Here is an 18,933-nt window from a genome sequence, read left to right as displayed (position 1 = left end):
TCTACCAAATGTTAGAATTCTTCAACAGGCATAGTCCTGCTTGTCCCGCAAGACCTTCCGCCGTTTCTTCTGTTTTATTTCCTCCTCGTACTTATCCAGGTGTATCTCCATCTGTTTTAAAGCTTCCTTGATTTCTTCCTGTGACTGATGTTTGTCCAGTTCCCCTTTTAATTTTTCAATCTCCTTGTAAGTTACTTCCTGTTCCAGCCCGGCGTTTTTTGAAAGTAATTCCCACATTGTTTTGCAGGTCACCACCATCAGGACAGACTACTCCTCCAACAGTTTGGGGTTAGGGTTCTGATATGTAGGAGTAATTAAAGATCCGTAAACCACAGGGCACTCTCCCTGCTTCTACATAATTGTCCAGGGAGGACACTTCCCACCACCAATGTATTTCCTTACACAGCAGTCTTTCATACTGTGCCAACATTTGTTTCAGTTTTCTGCTGTTGCCCTGAGCCTGTTGACACCCTGTGCACTCCTCACTGCCCTCATCATTATCCGTTTCGCAAAAGGAAGATTTTGCCGCCTCTGGTCTCCCTGCTCTCTTCATAGTTCAACTCCGGGTGTCGGTCAGACCACAGAGGCACCCGCGCACCTCCCGGGTCCTTGGTTATGCAAATAAAATGTACTCGAACCTGTCCGCAAAGCTGCTATCCTTAGCTAGTTCAGTGTCCCTGCCAAATCCTTGTAAAACAATCCCTCAAGGCGATGGCGTCTCAGGCGGTGGGCAGCTTTATCGCACACGCCTCTGTCTGCACTCACCCGTTTGCCGCTCATAATCTGCTCTACTACTTCTGCATTTCCGTGATCACCAGGACGTGGGATGGGGTCGGCGGCAGGAGTCAGTATTCCGTGCTTGAGAAGAAGGACTCCGACAGTGTCTGACCACTTCCTCCACTCAGGACCGGTGCAAGGATTGGGTGTCTGGACCCGATGTGTGTATTTGAGAAAATCTTCGTATCACCTTTCATCAACAAAGAAAGACTTGCACTCCAGGATCTTCTTATTGATTCAACGGCAATGCGTTTCGACCTCAAGGTCTTTTTCAAAGCCAGTTTGCACAGAAAAATAATCCCCCATGTAGTGTGTTCAAAACAATATATACTATGGCGGCCATTTTAACATATTGTAAAATTCATGGTATGTATACCCAACATTATGTATAGTGGTATAAAAACTCACAAATGACCATTTTTAATGCCCAAAATTGATATAAGAGCATGACCGAAAGCAGATTGCATATGAATAAGCCTAATAATTTAGCAATTCTTCGTTCTGGTATAATGATTCTGTAGCAACCACAACGCATTGTAAAAATTCATCCAATGTGTTAATGGTCAAGCAAAATAACAATAATGCAACATCACATTTCTCAATACAAATTCATTGAAATTAGCTCCTGATAATCTTGAAGCACAATATTCAATAGCGCGCAAGTGCACGAAAACTATGGGTAGTTGTCAAGTCCCAGTGGGTGATCTAGTTGCACGATAATACCGTATGGGAATGCCATATTGTGTTTCACACGTCAAGATTATCATATATGAGTGACACTCATGCCTATTATAGCAATCCTGCCCTAGTGGGCATAAGCTACAGAACATTGTCAGAGAATCAGCTAAATGGTCAAAGCAAGTTATGAAAAACACATTTCAAAGAACATTTCCACATAAGTTGCTGCCATTGTAGAAGGAAAAAGGGCCTGCACCTACAAAAAAATAGAAAATATTACATTTTTAAAATCCAGTTAAAAAAGGAAGATCACCAACAAACGATTCCGCACTATATATTACAACAAACAGTGAATTCAACCGTTCAAATGGATAGCCAATTCTTCACTCGAATTCAAATCATTAGGTACCAAAGTCTCAAAATCAATAATATATCTTGATTTCAGCTTGCGCAATAGGAGTTCGTGATTGCCACCCCTCACATTAGGTAATACTGCATCAATTACAACCATTCTCAATAACTTCTCATTCTGAAAGTGGCAATCATAAAAATGGCGTGCTACAGGATATCGCCTATTATTGTGTCGCATGGCACGAACATGCTCTAACACTCTTTTTTGCACACGATGTATCGTGCTCTCTATATATAACTTATTACAGGGACAAATTAGAGCGTACACGCAGTACATGGTGTTGCAGTTAGGGGTTTCTTAATCACGAATTCCCTGTTTGAATTTAATATTACCAGCTTAGTGCATCCAATACTGTTACTGCAAGCTTTGCAGTTTTTAGAACAACGGAATCCCGGGCGGCCAACATTGCTTACCCTCTCACACCTAGTTATTAAATTGTGACTCATTTTGTCACTCAGTGAACAACTTTTCTTGAAAGTAAGCTGAGGATTGCTGTTTAAATTTCTCTTCAGGTTATCATCTGTCATTAAAACATGACAGTGTTTGTTCAGTATTTTACACACCTCCTGTGCCTGACCAGAGAAAGTAGTTATAAATCTCATAGTCTCTGACTCATCCTCTCGTCTCACTGGGTGTAATAGCTCATTTCTACTAACCTCTTCCACTCTTCTGCTGGCTTCAGTGATGGTTTTCTGGCTGTACCCCACTCACTGAAGCGTTTACACATAACCTCTTTTTCAGCTCTAAATGTCAATTCGGTGCTGCAATTGCGTTTAGCACGCAGCAACTCCCCATAGGATATACTGTAAATTACGGGGATGTGAACTATTGGCGCTGAGTAAACCAATCGAAATGGCAAACATAGGATAAATATCTTTTGAATGCCGATTTACCTGACATTGACAAAGGCTTATAGCCGACATGCATTCATCGGAGTGTTATTGATATGTATATTCATATATATATTCACTGAAAAAACCATAGGTTTCACACACGTTATAGTTAGGAATTAGCATTTAAAAAACCTTAGAAATTCAGTGAAAAAACCATAGGTTTCACACATGTTATAGTTAGCTGGACATTTTACTCGTAAAAAACCAATGAAATTGCCCCGTTATAGTTAGTTCAGCTAACTATAACTCGCGCGCCCGCAATGCACTGCTGATGACGTCACATATTACATCACTCATGACATGGTCAGTGACATCACTCATGACATCACTGATGACATCTCAAATGACATCACTGATGACATCACTGATGACATCATCCTTGTGATAGAGTGGCAGACCTCCTCTCACCTTAATATAAGCTTTGATACACACATTCAAAAATAGAGACTAAAAATTTCAAAACAATGGACATACCAATACCAGTTACAACAACCTCTTCAGTAATTCTAAGATCCACATACACATCCACTCATTCACCAACAGTCCTATACAGTCACTCATACATGTACTCACTCATCATATGTACTCATACATCTATACATCCTGTTACACAATGCCACTCATCCATAGAGTTACTCACACACATAGTCACTCATGCTAATAAAGAATCAAACATACATTTACTTGCATATACAGTTATACACACACCACCACACTTACTTCTACGGAAACTTACACATACTTAGTCTTTTAAACAATCACTTATAGAAACACATACTTATTCATACAGGAACTCTTTCAATCTCTCACTTTCACATATACTCACATATATACACCAATAGTCACATATACTAGTTTAAAACGTATGTAGTTACTCCTGAAGACACTATTGAGACAGTCATTCACTCACTAACACACCCATACACACACTCATCCACCCATACAGTCCTGCACACATGCTGTGTTCAACACATACAAACAGTGAGTCACTCATTCATGCACCGATGCACTACGTAATACCCCCCACCGAACCATGCAGACACTCAGACTGATACTCAAAAAAACAACTAATAACCTAAATAGGCACCCATGTAGCTACTCACCAACCCATGCAGCCACTTATACACAAAGTGAGAGACTGATACAGATATTTACATATTTAAACATTATTCACTAAGCCATGTATTCACTATGATACACTTAATCAGTCAGTTACACAATCAATTTTTCAAAAACAAATCATCCATTTAGACACTTATATACCCATTTATTCTTCCATCGACCATGAGATATACATATATAAAACATATTTAATTTTCAGAATAACACACATTCACTAGATGATGTCATCAGTGATGTCATCAGTGATGTCATTTGAGATGTCATCAGTGATGTCATGAGTGATGTCACTGACCATGTCATGAGTGATGTAATATGTGACGTCATCAGCAGTGCATTGCGGGCGCGCGAGTTATAGTTAGCTGAACTAACTATAACGGGGCAATTTCATTGGTTTTTTACGAGTAAAATGTCCAGCTAACTATAACATGTGTGAAACCTATGGTTTTTTCACTGAATTTCTAAGGTTTTTTAAATGCTAATTCCTAACTATAACGTGTGTGAAACCTATGGTTTTTTCAGTGAATTTCTAAGGTTTTTTAAATGCTAATTCCTAACTATAACGTGTGTGAAACCCATGGTTTTTTCATTGAATTTGCAAGGTTTTTTAAATGCTAATTCCTAACTATAACGTGTGTGAAACCCATGGTTTTTTCAGTGAATTTGCAAGGTTTTTTAAATGCTATTTTTTTTTTATATTCTTCATTTTTTTCAAACATATTTTTATTTTAATTTTCTTATCTTTTATAAAGACTATGCTTTAATTTTTAAAATCCTTAAATATTTTTTTTATATATATTTTTTAAAATAAACATGTAAAATTTATTTCCAGATTTTTTTTTTTTTTTTTTTATAGTACGCGTACCGTAAGCTCACGGTAAGCGTACGGTTTACGCAACGTCCGTAATCTATCTACGCTGCTTGCGTATAGTTACGCACTTTGCGTAGCCGCGCGTACTGCGCGTGGGACGCGTGCGCGCTTACGCAACACGCGCACGTTACGCGGAAGTGCCGGGAAATGACTGTTATGCGCATGTGCGCAAGCGCGTGTCTTTTTTACGCGCACGCGTACTTTTTGCCGTAAGCGCACCGTAAGCGTACCGTAAGCGTACGGTAGGTCATGTGATCTTGAAACACAACTTTTGATTGGTTGAAACTACTTTCAGTTCTAGAACTCTCCTACACCACACCCATTCCCCTCATTTCTGCTTGTGATCCCTTGGGAGAAGGAGCTGGTTTGTCTTTGGGATACGATGGCAGAACAGCAGAGCTCTTCTGAGAGTGAGGCTAGCACCAGCAGCACTGTCTTGAGGCAGAGAGCGAGGAAAGTAAAACCTTCTTATGTTTGGGATTATTTTACTTTTCCAGAAGGCCAGCAAAAGGTGAATGCACCCTTAGTTACTTGCAAGCTGTGTCAGCGTGTACTTTCTAGAGGTAATCCTGACAGGAAGTATTCTTTTTGGAATCACACCATGATGAGGCACCTCAAGGATGTACACAAAAGGACACATGCTCAACTTTTTGGAGGTAACTCTTCAGAAAGACGAGCCAGTACATCCACAGCAGCTCAGCCTGGACCATCACCTGCAGAGCTTACTCCTTCTTCTGCAGCTCAGGTGAGCCCTTCATCTGTGGGGGGAGAATCTCCTTTTGCTGGCCCTCTGGAAATGAACCCTCGATTTCGGAAGGTTGATATTCATTGCACATTTTGTAAAGCTCTAATTTGTTATAGGGAGACCAGTGTTTCCCTAGTGAATAACAAAATAGATCAGCACATTTGTAGCTTTGAATGATTTTCCCATGGTTCCTTTCCTCTGTCCCTGCATGAACACAACGGTTCTTTTAAGAGCCAACCTTATCTTTCATCTTTTTTTTACATTTTTTTTAAAAAACTTTTTTTTTTTACCGTACGCGTACGGTAAGCGTACCTTTTTTTTTATTTTTTAAAAAAAACACTAAAAATCATTTTTCACATTACAAGGTCCTTGAAAGACTACAATTATTACTATTGACTTACCATACTCACTGAAAAAAATATTTATTCATTTGTTTTTTTAAAAAATAGTTTTTAAAATGGTTGTAGTTTACGAAAATTTTCTATATCGATCTGAAAAAAAAGAAAAAAGTATTAATATTTTTAAAACATTTTATAATACAGTACACATATTTACATTTTTTCCCAAAAAATATTTTTGCCTTATTTTTGCTGTTTTCAGAATATATTGCATTTCACTATAAATTGTGAAAGCAATTGCATTCATCATTTTACAGCGGGCAAAAAAAAATAACAATCTCAAAGATTGTATTAAAAAAGCCCAGAATCTCTTCTCACTTAAACTTATCATTACAGAAATGCATATTATTCTTAAAAAATGTCATCTAAAAACAATACTTTTTTCTTTAAAATACCGTCTGATATTTTTGTTTCAGAAGTACATTCACAATAATATATCTCAAATAACTCCAAAATACATCTGATTTTATTTCCTTTAGGCCAAATAGTATTTTTTATTCTTTCCCTGGAATAAATTTCCAAGGGAAAACCATTAAAATTCTAAAGTTTAATCTGTCCAGATCTCACCGATTCTCTGTAACATTTTGGTTCACGAAAATTTTTCGAATAATTTATTTAGTCCACAATAGAATTGCTTACTTTTCCACATGGCCAAATAGTAATTTTTGAAATTATTTTTGAAAAAATTTCCAGTGGCAGTCCAATAACATTCCAAAATTTAAAATGTGCAGAAGTTACCGATAATCTCTAAATTATTGGTTTTTCAAAATTGCATTAAAAATTTAAAAAGTCCACATTACAATTGGTTATCTTTCCTTTAGGCCAAATGATAATTTTAAAAATCTTTTTTCAACAAAATTGCAATGGTAATCCTGTAAAATGGTAAAATTATTTTGTCCAGATCTTGCCAAGTCTCTCTAAAATTTAGGTTTCAGGAAGATTAGATAGGAATTTGCTAAATCAAAAGGCAAACGTTGTTTGAAAATCAATTGGGAATCATTACACAGTGTCCATCCTTTTTCACATTTTAGATAAACTGTGTAATGTCCAGAAGTAACAGTAGGTCCATCATGGAAAATTATTGCAACAGTTACAAAAGTTTTTCCTGAAATTGATAATTGCTGTCCTGTAAACTTCTTTATTAAAGTATCCAATTTTGATCCATCAGCTCTACATCGTTGCATCATTAAAATTACATACTGTCCGTATTCCCTTAAAATTAATGTTGATAACATGTCAGAATTACACTCACCACATTTCATGCTATGATTAGCATCTTTAACTAAGTTTGCAAAAGTGACTGTTTTACTCTCTGGCAATGTCAAATAAATAAACCTTTCATTATCAACAATAGAACCACTTATATTATAACAATTATCACAACTATGTTCCCATTTATAAGAGAGACCAAAAAAAATGTCAATGGGAACTCCTTCTTCTTCCACTACCTGAAGAAAATACATCAAAAATTCGTGAGCATCTTGCTGTTCATTTTGAGAAAACTGTGTTCGTCCTGAACATACATCTAAAAGTTTTCTAATATCAGTAGCACTTTCTATTTGAGTTTTATCTTTACTCAGCTTTTGAAAAAGGAGACTGAGCTCTGAACAGAATCTTTTTCCCTGATTTATTATTATCTGCTCTTGCAAACTTTCCAGATAAAAAGCAACATTCAGCACTACATTTGCGTAGCAGTTGACACCAGAGCTATTTTCAAAATGACATCCTACAACCTGTTCTTCATTTTCCTTATTCTTTTTGCTTGCAATTACATCACTCCTCTTTTTTTTCCTCTTCTCTACATCTTCATTACAGATATTCTCATTTCTCCTTTTACGAGAAACTACACGTTTCTCCAACACAGGATACTGACCTAAATGAGGAGCATAGCTTCTTCTTAATCTATTATACTCCTTTACACAGTTTGTATCAGCACTAACTTTTGAGTCATCGAAGTCTATCATGAATAAACCTGATAATGTTTTGACTCGTGACAAAGCAACATATGCCATACCTTCTTTGAACACACTAGATCCAATGTTCACAAATGCACAATCTACAGTCAATCCTTGAGACTTGTGAATAGTTACAGCATATGCTAGAGAAAACGGAAACTGCTTCCTACGTACATATAAGTCTTTCACAAGCATGAAACGAACTGAACAACGACAAATGTCTTTAACTTCCTCTATCTGATCAAATTTTATTTTTAACCATTCAATTCCATCTTTTTTCTGATAATTAATAAAACCCACAACTCTTCCCATCGCTCCATTTACTAAGCCTTTTTCAACATCCAAATTTCTCCTTAAAAACACTCTACAGTTCATGCAAACATATAGATTTTTTTCTAATCCTGCTGTTTTGGAGATGTTCTTCTCTAGTGAGTCCAATTTATTTTTCAGTTTGCCTGTTACTGTGACAGTAATTCTTCCATCCTCAATTTTGTCCACTGCTTCCAATTTCATGATCTCTTCCTTTTCCAATTTCAAAAGCTCCTCATTGAATATTGAGCATTCACGTAGAGTTGGCATTAAGCAGATGACACTTTTGTTTTCTGCAATGTTCTTGTATATCTTCTCTGCAACTATTTCTTCCTTTGGAAATAAATTATGTAGCAGCCGAGTCTGTAATGCTTTTTTGCCAGCTTCTGTGAGTAGTCCAATCCTGATATCTTTCAGAATACTTCCATATTCTTCATCGTTTGCTTGCCTCATATTAGTTGTAAGTTCCTTGTACTCAAAGAAGGACCAAATATTTGTATTACCGATGCTTCCCAATGACTTCTTCGTGTCTTCATGTGTCACAGTATTAAACACTGGTTGTCCTTTAACCGGAGTAAGTTGCAAAAGATCCCCAAAAACGATGACGTGTTTTCCACCAAATAACACGTCATAGTCTGTCTTCAAAATTTGCTGCATTCTTAAATGCACAAAGGCAAGCATTAAGTTTGATACCATGCTCACCTCATCAATAATGAGAACTTGCATCTTCTTCAATACTCTTGAAACTTCCAAGCATGCTTCTCCAGTTAGCTTGTTGAATTGTATTTTGTTCTCATGCTCCACTGGTAACATTAGCAAACGATGTAAGGTGATTCCTTTTATGTTATATGCTGCTAACCCAGTTGGAGCAGTAACCACACAAGACAAAGTAGAATCTGTTTTTTGCTTTAGGTAGCTTCTGATGACTTTAATTAGGAAACTTTTTCCAGTGCCAGCTTGTCCGCTTACATACATCCTGATTGGATGAAATGATGTGCATGAGCACTCTTTTTTTTCATGTAGAAATCCGTGTTCAATTTTGTTTTTGATCTCTTCATAAATTTGTTGCTGCTCTTGATTCAGTTGTCTTTCCAAATTTTCTAAGTCTATAAATTCTTCTTGAGCTTGATTCATAGCCGTTTCCACTTCATTCATGGCTATTGATGCTTCATTTTCAACGATTGGTTGTCCTAGGGGATCTTGACTGTATGTTCCTGAACTTTGGCTGTCCTGAGAACTGTCTCTAGCAATTTCTGCTGCAATTGTAGTTTCCTGTTCAATTTCTTCATTTAACATTTGCAGATAAGTTGAGAATGTACTGCATTGTATGCTGTCTTTGCAAGCATTAAAAGAATCTTCATAGCTCTGGAATTCTCCCAGTAGTTCATCCTCTGAACGCCATGGTTTAAACAACTGTAAAAGAGCCAAGTAGTAAAATTCTTTCTTGTCGGTAGTGTCGCAACTCAGCTTCCGGTGATTTATCAAACTTCCTTTGGTTTGCTTCACCAAACATCCTTCTTCACCAACGACTTTATATTTTCCATTATTGATGTCTTCTGCAGCTTTCCGTGAATAAATGTAGTTCTGCAGCACTTCATAGAGACACATGTTCTCCAGATGATGACTTCTCTTGGGATAATATGTGTCCAACATGTTTGTTTTCAATATATCTGTACTTTCAGGTTCGAACTGTGCCAAATATTCAATTTCTCCAACAGATTTCAGTACCCGATTTCTCATTGCTGCAAGGCCTAAACTTGCCCAAATTATTCTTCTTGACTTCGAGTAGAGACTTGCAGAAGATAATCTATCTGAACATTCGTAGGATCCAATTTCTCGATGCGATAACATCTTCAAACTGAAACTGTACAGCTTCTTACTGACAGTCTTCTCGTGAGAAATCTCTTCCCACATTTCCTTCAATTCTGTTTTTTCTGATTTCGTAATGTAAGACGTTACATATCGAGCAACAGCAATGGAATTGTCAGCAACATACTGTATATCCATGTTAGCGTTCCACATGGATAAAATGACTGGGTTGTAGTCATTTATATTTTTTGATTCTTCTTTTCTTTTAAGGTTGTAGGTATTCTTAGGTGATTTTCTTGTGATAGTATGTCTCACAGCTGACATAAAACTGTTGACTCTTCCATTTGTAAGAACAGGTCTAGGAAATCCAAATCGACATTTAGTGTAGTATTTTTCTTTGCTCTTGTATTTCCGTCGACAGTATTTTCCACACCGATGACTTTGGAAACGTAGAACTTGCTCCTTTAACTTGTACTCTTCTGTGCTTTTAGGTATAGCACATGTTGCATATTCTTCAATGTAAGATAACACTGCTTCATCAGTATCTGTTCCAAACTTTGGGGCATCCTTGATCCACAGCAGCATATGAATATGAGGAGCACCTCTTGCCTGGTACTCTTTTCTCCAAAAGAAATCCACTACTTCTCCAAGGGGTGGATTTTTTTTATTGCAGATGAAGGACATCATAGCCTCAAATCTATGATTGAAATATCTGCAAACATTAACCGGATCCAATGAGCACAGTTCTCCTGCTGTCTTGTATTCGATGTTTTCAATGTTTGAATTGGCCTCTCGTAGAAAATCCAGTAAATCATCCCAAGCGTACTCGGCGCAGCTTAGGGTAAGGAACCATGTTGGTGTTCCTAAATTGCGTAACATGCATTTTAGTTCACCATGGCGTCGGTACCAATATTCATTTGTCCCACGCTGACAAGCCATCAGATTGATCAGTTGTGTTTCCAAATGATCATCTCGGTGCTGCACTTTCTCCATAAAATCCTTAGCAGACACATTTTGTAAATGTACTCCACTTTTTAAAATGTGATTTACTGCATAAGACAGTGCAGACAAGTCGCTTTCAAATAAAAGATGGAACAAATAAGGGATACTTTGTCGAAATCTGGGATCTTCAGCATATAGTCTTGTAGTCCGATACTCAGAAGCTGGAATCTGTTCCGGACGTTCATCGTATCGTCCTCCTTTTCCTTTAGGAAACAGCTGGGGAAAACATCGAGCTTCCAAGCTCTCCTCCCATACACTCACGGGATTTCCTTTTGCTTTCTTCATCTGAAAGAGATCAATATTGTCTCCCATAACTTCTTTCGAATGGAGAGGATGTATGCTAAAATGTTCATAAATTTCTTCTTCCTTTGACTTGTCCACTTTTTCAATTTGTCCACTTGGTGTTTCTGTATCTCCTTGTAAATCTTCTTCTTCTTCTTCTTCTACTATATAAATTGATTCATACCATTTGTTATTTTTTTTCAAATACAAATTTGCTCTTTGTACTTTCCGCACATCTACCAGCTCCTGCCAAATCTTCTTATTCTTTGTAGGTACACCATTAACCAGAATAATTAATGGTTCAGTTTCCAAAGTATCCGCATCAATAGTTTCCATATTTTTTTTCAAATCCAAGGGCAAATACACCACTCTACCTTTTAAACCTCTCACTAAATCTGAAGGAGGTAATTTACCAGTTTTGGGCTCCATACGTACTATGGTCTGGAACGGATGAACACATTGAATGAGTATAGACTCATATGTATTTAATTCAGAAAGTTCAGCAGGAATAGCATCCAATTCTAAATTATTATGTACAGCTCTGGTCGGCATTCTATTTTCCTCTAACTTGTTGTAGCAGTATTTACAAATACGCTGATCTTCACCCAATTCAAAACAATTTTCAAGAAATATATATGTTGCAAAATCCATCCACTTATAATTATCTTCATTTTCACTCTTTCTGTAGAGATCAACATTCCTAGTTTGTTTTCTATAATGAGTTCTGCGGCAACAAATACAAGTAACATTTGGTCTTTCATTAGAGACTATTGCAAATTTTGTTATGTGATCATTAAATGTCTTACTTACACAAGGTTCTACATTCTCTTCCACTTCTGCCTCATTTACTGTGTCCTTCTCTGCACTGTTTTGTTCAGGACCAAAGTAACAAAACTGAATTTCATCAACAACCTTCTCTACATCTGATACCGTTCCTCGGAACAGAGCCCTATTCAATTCATTTAACTTTATTGCTGGACTTTTGGCAAAATACAACCGTCTCACAAACTTTCTCATTTCAGTATGATGAACAGCCAGCATCCTAAAATGATGGAAAACACTATTGCACACTTTTCTAGATAGACAAGCAAGAGAATGACCCTGCAAACCAGTATTCTCTCTCACTCTGCATGGATCCAGACTTTGAAGCACCTTAATCTTTTGTTTTACACTTTTTTTACTATATTCTCTTAGAAACTCTCGAAATCTGTCAATAGATTCCTGACGCACAGTGCAAATACTACTACAATTCCAAGTGTACACTGGGGCTTTAGGACGTCTCCCCATTGCCTCATCTGCCATCACTTGTACCTCATCTCTTGGAACCATTATCTCCTTCTCCATTATGCAACCATTTTTTACTTCGTATGAACGACCTCTGGTGTCAACTGCATGCAGCAAACTATTACTTTGAAAATAGCTCTCTTCATTAAAAAAAGGTTCACTACTTGAGCTATGCATCCACTTTCCTAAAAACACTTTACAAAAATTTGTTCTGTTCACTACTCTTTTGCTTTTGCTTTGTGATTTCAGTACATTAACCATTTTATCTAATGTACGCATCCTATTCAAAATTAATATGAATAGTTTCCTTTTTAATTCTAATGCCTTTGCTGCAATGGCTTCAATTTCTTTTTTTCTCTTATAATATTTAGCCTTTTGCTTATATTTCTTTATATCCTTTATCAAATTGGACATAACTCTTCTCTGAAACATTTTTCTACGTATCTCTTTAAATGCTGTTTTTCTGTTTATGTTAAACTTTTCAATTGCAGAAGGTATATTTGCATTAACTAAATCCTCAATTTTTTGCTGTTCTGTAGGTTTTGTTACATTTTTCCGAGAACAGACATTTTGTACATTTTTGTTTGTTTTCAATATTTTGTTTAGGAATTGTCTTTTTTGCTTACCAGAAGATTTTTTCTTTTTCCCAACATCAGCATCTTCTACTAACTTTGGTCCTCCAGTTGTCCTCAAATATAGTTTTTTTTTTAGCGTTTTTTGAACTCGAGATTTTGTAGGCATCTTAAATTTTGTTCACTGTTCTTCAGCAATACCTGCAAAAAAACTAAAAAAAAAATTCTTTATTGAATTTAAATATATTACTACATTTCTTTTCACAATAGTCACAAAACGAAATTTCTTTGCCAATTTGAATGCACACAAACTCCTCTTTTTTTTGGGGCAAGTGAAAATCTGTATAACAAACTGTCACATTATGAAACCAAGCTGTTTTTTTTTCAGACCACCACCGTGTGTATTCTCTGTGACTGCCTACACTCCAGCAGGGGCAACCAGCCTTAGTGATGCTGAATGTATTTGCATTACAGACTTAAACCTGAAAACCCCACTCGCTTCTAATTACTGTGCATGACTATACATGGCAAGCACATGGGTGTGTGCTAAACCTCTGCTTCTTCCCCCAAAAATTCGCTCCTCTTTTCCATCTACTGCAACTGTGAAATCACCAGAGCAAGACGCAATACATTTCTGCCTATAATTCTTCTATGCACACAGAGTCATGTTTTCACATTAGTGCCAAAACGAAATTTCTTTGCCAATTTGAAAGCACACTTACTGCTCTTTTTTTTTCGGGCCAAGTGAAAATCTCTTTTTACACTTTGAAATCACTTTTACAGACTGACACATTCTGAAACCTTTTTTTTTAAATTTATTTAAATGCACATGTCCAAGCTGTTTTTTTTTCAGACCACCACCGTGTGTATTCTCTGTGACTGCCTACACTCCAGCAGGGGCAACCAGCCTTAGTGATGCTGAATGTATTTGCATTACAGACTTAAACCTGAAAACCCCACTCGCTTCTAATTACTGTGCATGACTATACATGGCAAGCACATGGGTGTGTGCTAAACCTCTGCTTCTTCCCCCAAAAATTCGCTCCTCTTTTCCATCTACTGCAACTGTGAAATCACCAGAGCAAGACGCAATACATTTCTGCCTATAATTCTTCTATGCACACAGAGTCATGTTTTCACATTAGTGCCAAAACGAAATTTCTTTGCCAATTTGAAAGCACACTTACTGCTCTTTTTTTTTCGGGGGCAAGTGTATATCTCTTTTTTCAATTTGAAATCACTTTTACAGACTGACACATTCTGAAACCTTTTTTTTAAATTTATTTAAATGCACATGTCCAAGCAGTTTTTTTTTCAGACCACCACCGTGTGCATTCTCTGTGACTGCCTACACTCCAGCAGGGGCAACCAGCCTTAGTGATGCTGAATGTATTTGCATTACAGTCTTAAACCTGAAAACCCCACTCGCTTCTAATTACTGTGCATGACTATACATGGCAAGCACATGGGTGTGTGCTAAACCTCTGCTTCTTCCCCCAAAAATTCGCTCCTCTTTTCCATCTACTGCAACTGTGAAATCACCAGAGCAAGACGCAATACATTTCTGCCTATAATTCTTCTATGCACACAGAGTCATGTTTTCACATTAGTGCCAAAACGAAATTTCTTTGCCAATTTGAAAGCACACTTACTGCTCTTTTTTTTTCGGGGCCAAGTGAAAATCTCTTTTTACACTTTGAAATCACTTTTACAGACTGACACATTCTGAAACCTTTTTTTTTAATTTATTTAAATGCACATGTCCAAGCAGTTTTTTTTTCAGACCACCACCGTGTGCATTCTCTGTGACTGCCTACACTCCAGCAGGGGCAAACAGCCTTAGTGATGCTGAATGTATTTGCATTACAGACTTAAACCTGAAAACCCCACTCGCTTCTAATTACTGTGCATGACTATACATGGCAAGCACATGGGTGTGTGCTAAACCTCTGCTTCTTCCCCCAAAAATTCGCTCCTCTTTTCCATCTACTGCAACTGTGAAATCACCAGAGCAAGACGCAATACATTTCTGCCTATAATTCTTCTATGCACACAGAGTCATGTTTTCACATTAGTCCCAAAACGAAATTTCTTTGCCAATTTGAAAGCACACTTACTGCTCTTTTTTTTTCGGGGGCAAGTGTATATCTCTTTTTTCAATTTGAAATCACTTTTACAGACTGACACATTCTGAAACCTTTTTTTTTAAATTTATTTAAATGCACATGTCCAAGCTGTTTTTTTTTCAGACCACCACCGTGTGTATTCTCTGTGACTGCCTACACTCCAGCAGGGGCAACCAGCCTTAGTGATGCTGAATGTATTTGCATTACAGACTTAAACCTGAAAACCCCACTCGCTTCTAATTACTGTGCATGACTATACATGGCAAGCACATGGGTGTGTGCTAAACCTCTGCTTCTTCCCCCAAAAATTCGCTCCTCTTTTCCATCTACTGCAACTGTGAAATCACCAGAGCAAGACGCAATACATTTCTGCCTATAATTCTTCTATGCACACAGAGTCATGTTTTCACATTAGTGCCAAAACGAAATTTCTTTGCCAATTTGAAAGCACACTTACTGCTCTTTTTTTTTCGGGCCAAGTGAAAATCTCTTTTTACACTTTGAAATCACTTTTACAGACTGACACATTCTGAAACCTTTTTTTTAAATTTATTTAAATGCACATGTCCAAGCTGTTTTTTTTTCAGACCACCACCGTGTGTATTCTCTGTGACTGCCTACACTCCAGCAGGGGCAACCAGCCTTAGTGATGCTGAATGTATTTGCATTACAGACTTAAACCTGAAAACCCCACTCGCTTCTAATTACTGTGCATGACTATACATGGCAAGCACATGGGTGTGTGCTAAACCTCTGCTTCTTCCCCCAAAAATTCGCTCCTCTTTTCCATCTACTGCAACTGTGAAATCACCAGAGCAAGACGCAATACATTTCTGCCTATAATTCTTCTATGCACACAGAGTCATGTTTTCACATTAGTGCCAAAACGAAATTTCTTTGCCAATTTGAAAGCACACTTACTGCTCTTTTTTTTTCGGGCCAAGTGAAAATCTCTTTTTACACTTTGAAATCACTTTTACAGACTGACACATTCTGAAACCTTTTTTTTAAATTTATTTAAATGCACATGTCCAAGCTGTTTTTTTTTCAGACCACCACCGTGTGTATTCTCTGTGACTGCCTACACTCCAGCAGGGGCAACCAGCCTTAGTGATGCTGAATGTATTTGCATTACAGACTTAAACCTGAAAACCCCACTCGCTTCTAATTACTGTGCATGACTATACATGGCAAGCACATGGGTGTGTGCTAAACCTCTGCTTCTTCCCCCAAAAATTCGCTCCACTTTTCCATCTACTGCAACTGTGAAATCACCAGAGCAAGACGCAATACATTTCTGCCTATAATTCTTCTATGCACACAGAGTCATGTTTTCACATTAGTGCCAAAACGAAATTTCTTTGCCAATTTGAAAGCACACTTACTGCTCTTTTTTTTTCGGGCCAAGTGAAAATCTCTTTTTACACTTTGAAATCACTTTTACAGACTGACACATTCTGAAACCTTTTTTTTTAAATTTATTTAAATGCACATGTCCAAGCTGTTTTTTTTTCAGACCACCACCGTGTGTATTCTCTGTGACTGCCTACACTCCAGCAGGGGCAACCAGCCTTAGTGATGCTGAATGTATTTGCATTACAGACTTAAACCTGAAAACCCCACTCGCTTCTAATTACTGTGCATGACTATACATGGCAAGCACATGGGTGTGTGCTAAACCTCTGCTTCTTCCCCCAAAAATTCGCTCCTCTTTTCCATCTACTGCAACTGTGAAATCACCAGAGCAAGACGCAATACATTTCTGCCTATAATTCTTCTATGCACACAGAGTCATGTTTTCACATTAGTGCCAAAACGAAATTTCTTTGCCAATTTGAAAGCACACTTACTGCTCTTTTTTTTTCGGGCCAAGTGAAAATCTCTTTTTACACTTTGAAATCACTTTTACAGACTGACACATTCTGAAACCTTTTTTTTTAAATTTATTTAAATGCACATGTCCAAGCTGTTTTTTTTTCAGACCACCACCGTGTGCATTCTCTGTGACTGCCTACACTCCAGCAGGGGCAACCAGCCTTAGTGATGCTGAATGTATTTGCATTACAGACTTAAACCTGAAAACCCCACTCGCTTCTAATTACTGTGCATGACTATACATGGCAAGCACATGGGTGTGTGCTAAACCTCTGCTTCTTCCCCCAAAAATTCGCTCCTCTTTTCCATCTACTGCAACTGTGAAATCACCAGAGCAAGACGCAATACATTTCTGCCTATAATTCTTCTATGCACACACAGTCATGTTTTCACATTAGTGCCAAAACGAAATTTCTTTGCCAATTTGAAAGCACACTTACTGCTCTTTTTTTTTCGGGCCAAGTGAAAATCTCTTTTACAGACTGACACATTATGAATCCACCATGTGTAACTACAACAAAAACAATTCCCATTTCTATTATTCATTTCTTAAGTTACCACATACATCCCCTCTCAAACTGTAAACTCACCTTTAAAATTAGTTAGTTGTGAAAGAAATGTGTCACTCAAACAGCAGATTATCAGAGCCAGGATCTCTGTTCTGTACACCTCTCTCCTCTCAGCAGAACCAGATAATGGCAAACTTTCCCTCTATTTTTCCACACATATACATGTAAGTTTCAAATCTCAGTGCTTCCCCCTTTTTTTCAAATGTAATGACACATTTCTATTGGTTGAAAACCAACCCTTTTCCAAAAGTACCCTGCCCCCAACTTGACTTCTGCCTAGTACCCTTCCCCCAACTTGACTTCTGCCTGCTACCATAGCAACAGCTCATGGAACACTGCTGTGTGCAGTTAGGTCAGAAGTTCGACACACAATGTTTCAATTCCACAGAGCAAGAGTGCTTGACTTTTCAAACCTAACTGCAAATCCATAGTACTGTTCTTTGGTTACACATTTTTTTGTACCAATACAAAACATGCTTCTATTAATTTTCACATACAGCCTAGTTTTTTTTCTAGAATGGTATGAAACAGCCAATCAGTTCTTTTTGTTTTGTAAAAAATATGTATGCCTCCATTTCCAAACTGTCTTTCTTTTCATATTGCCATTCTACTGAAAGACACCTCCTGAGTGCATCCAGTTCTCCTTTGAAGATGTTCACAGTGTGGATTGTAGGGCACAGCTATGTCTTCTGGAGTGAAAAGTTTGCAGAGAAAACAGATATGGTGAGAGACCTTGCTTTGCCAAATGTAGACATTAAATGGATTGGTCAGAGAGGGTTAAAGTGGCACCAATTGATGCCATTGGTGAAATCCTTCATGCAAATCCAACACCCTGACCTCATAATAGTGCACTGTGGTGGCAATGACCTAGGCACTTTGACTGGGGTAGGTCTGGAAATGCTTATGAAGGACACCTTTGCACAACTGTTTACACTTTTCCCTAAAACTGCCTTTGTGTTTTCCAACATATGCCAAAGGCAAAAATGGAACTGGTCCAATCATTTCTGTCCACAGATTGACAAAGCAAGAAAGCACGTCAACAAATCTGTTTCTGCTTTCCTCCGTGACTATGGTATGGGTGCCATTTACCACAACAACTTGCGTTACGACATGCAAGACATTTATAGAGGAGATGGTGTGCACTTCAATGATGAAGGGAACAGAGTCTTCCTCTTGAACCTTAGACTCTGCATCGGTACTTACTTGTAGGTACCACTAAAAAAATGACTCCATAAACACAACAGCTCTTTTTAGAGC

At 37.6% G+C, this 18,933-nt stretch overlaps 1 protein-coding gene across 1 annotated transcript; it reads right to left on the bottom strand.

The window, feature by feature from the left end:
• Positions 1 to 1,639: 1,639 nt before the first annotated feature.
• LOC146834767 (uncharacterized) lies at positions 1,640 to 17,807 on the bottom strand. The gene is made up of 3 exons (XM_085599944.1): positions 17,698 to 17,807; positions 7,627 to 13,318; positions 1,640 to 1,711 (listed from the first exon to the last, which is right to left on the bottom strand). Exons 2-3 carry the CDS (start codon positions 13,273 to 13,275, stop codon positions 1,640 to 1,642), a joined length of 5,721 nt encoding a protein of 1,906 aa, XP_085456070.1. The 5' UTR covers positions 13,276 to 13,318; positions 17,698 to 17,807.
• Positions 17,808 to 18,933: the final 1,126 nt, after the last annotated feature.

Source organism: Triturus cristatus, chromosome 4_2 (genome assembly GCF_964204655.1).
Source record: "Triturus cristatus chromosome 4_2, aTriCri1.1, whole genome shotgun sequence".
Classification (NCBI taxonomy): domain Eukaryota; kingdom Metazoa; phylum Chordata; class Amphibia; order Caudata; family Salamandridae; genus Triturus; species Triturus cristatus.
The sequence above is the reverse complement of the archived record's forward strand: the minus strand, read 5'-3'. Positions and strand labels throughout refer to the sequence as shown.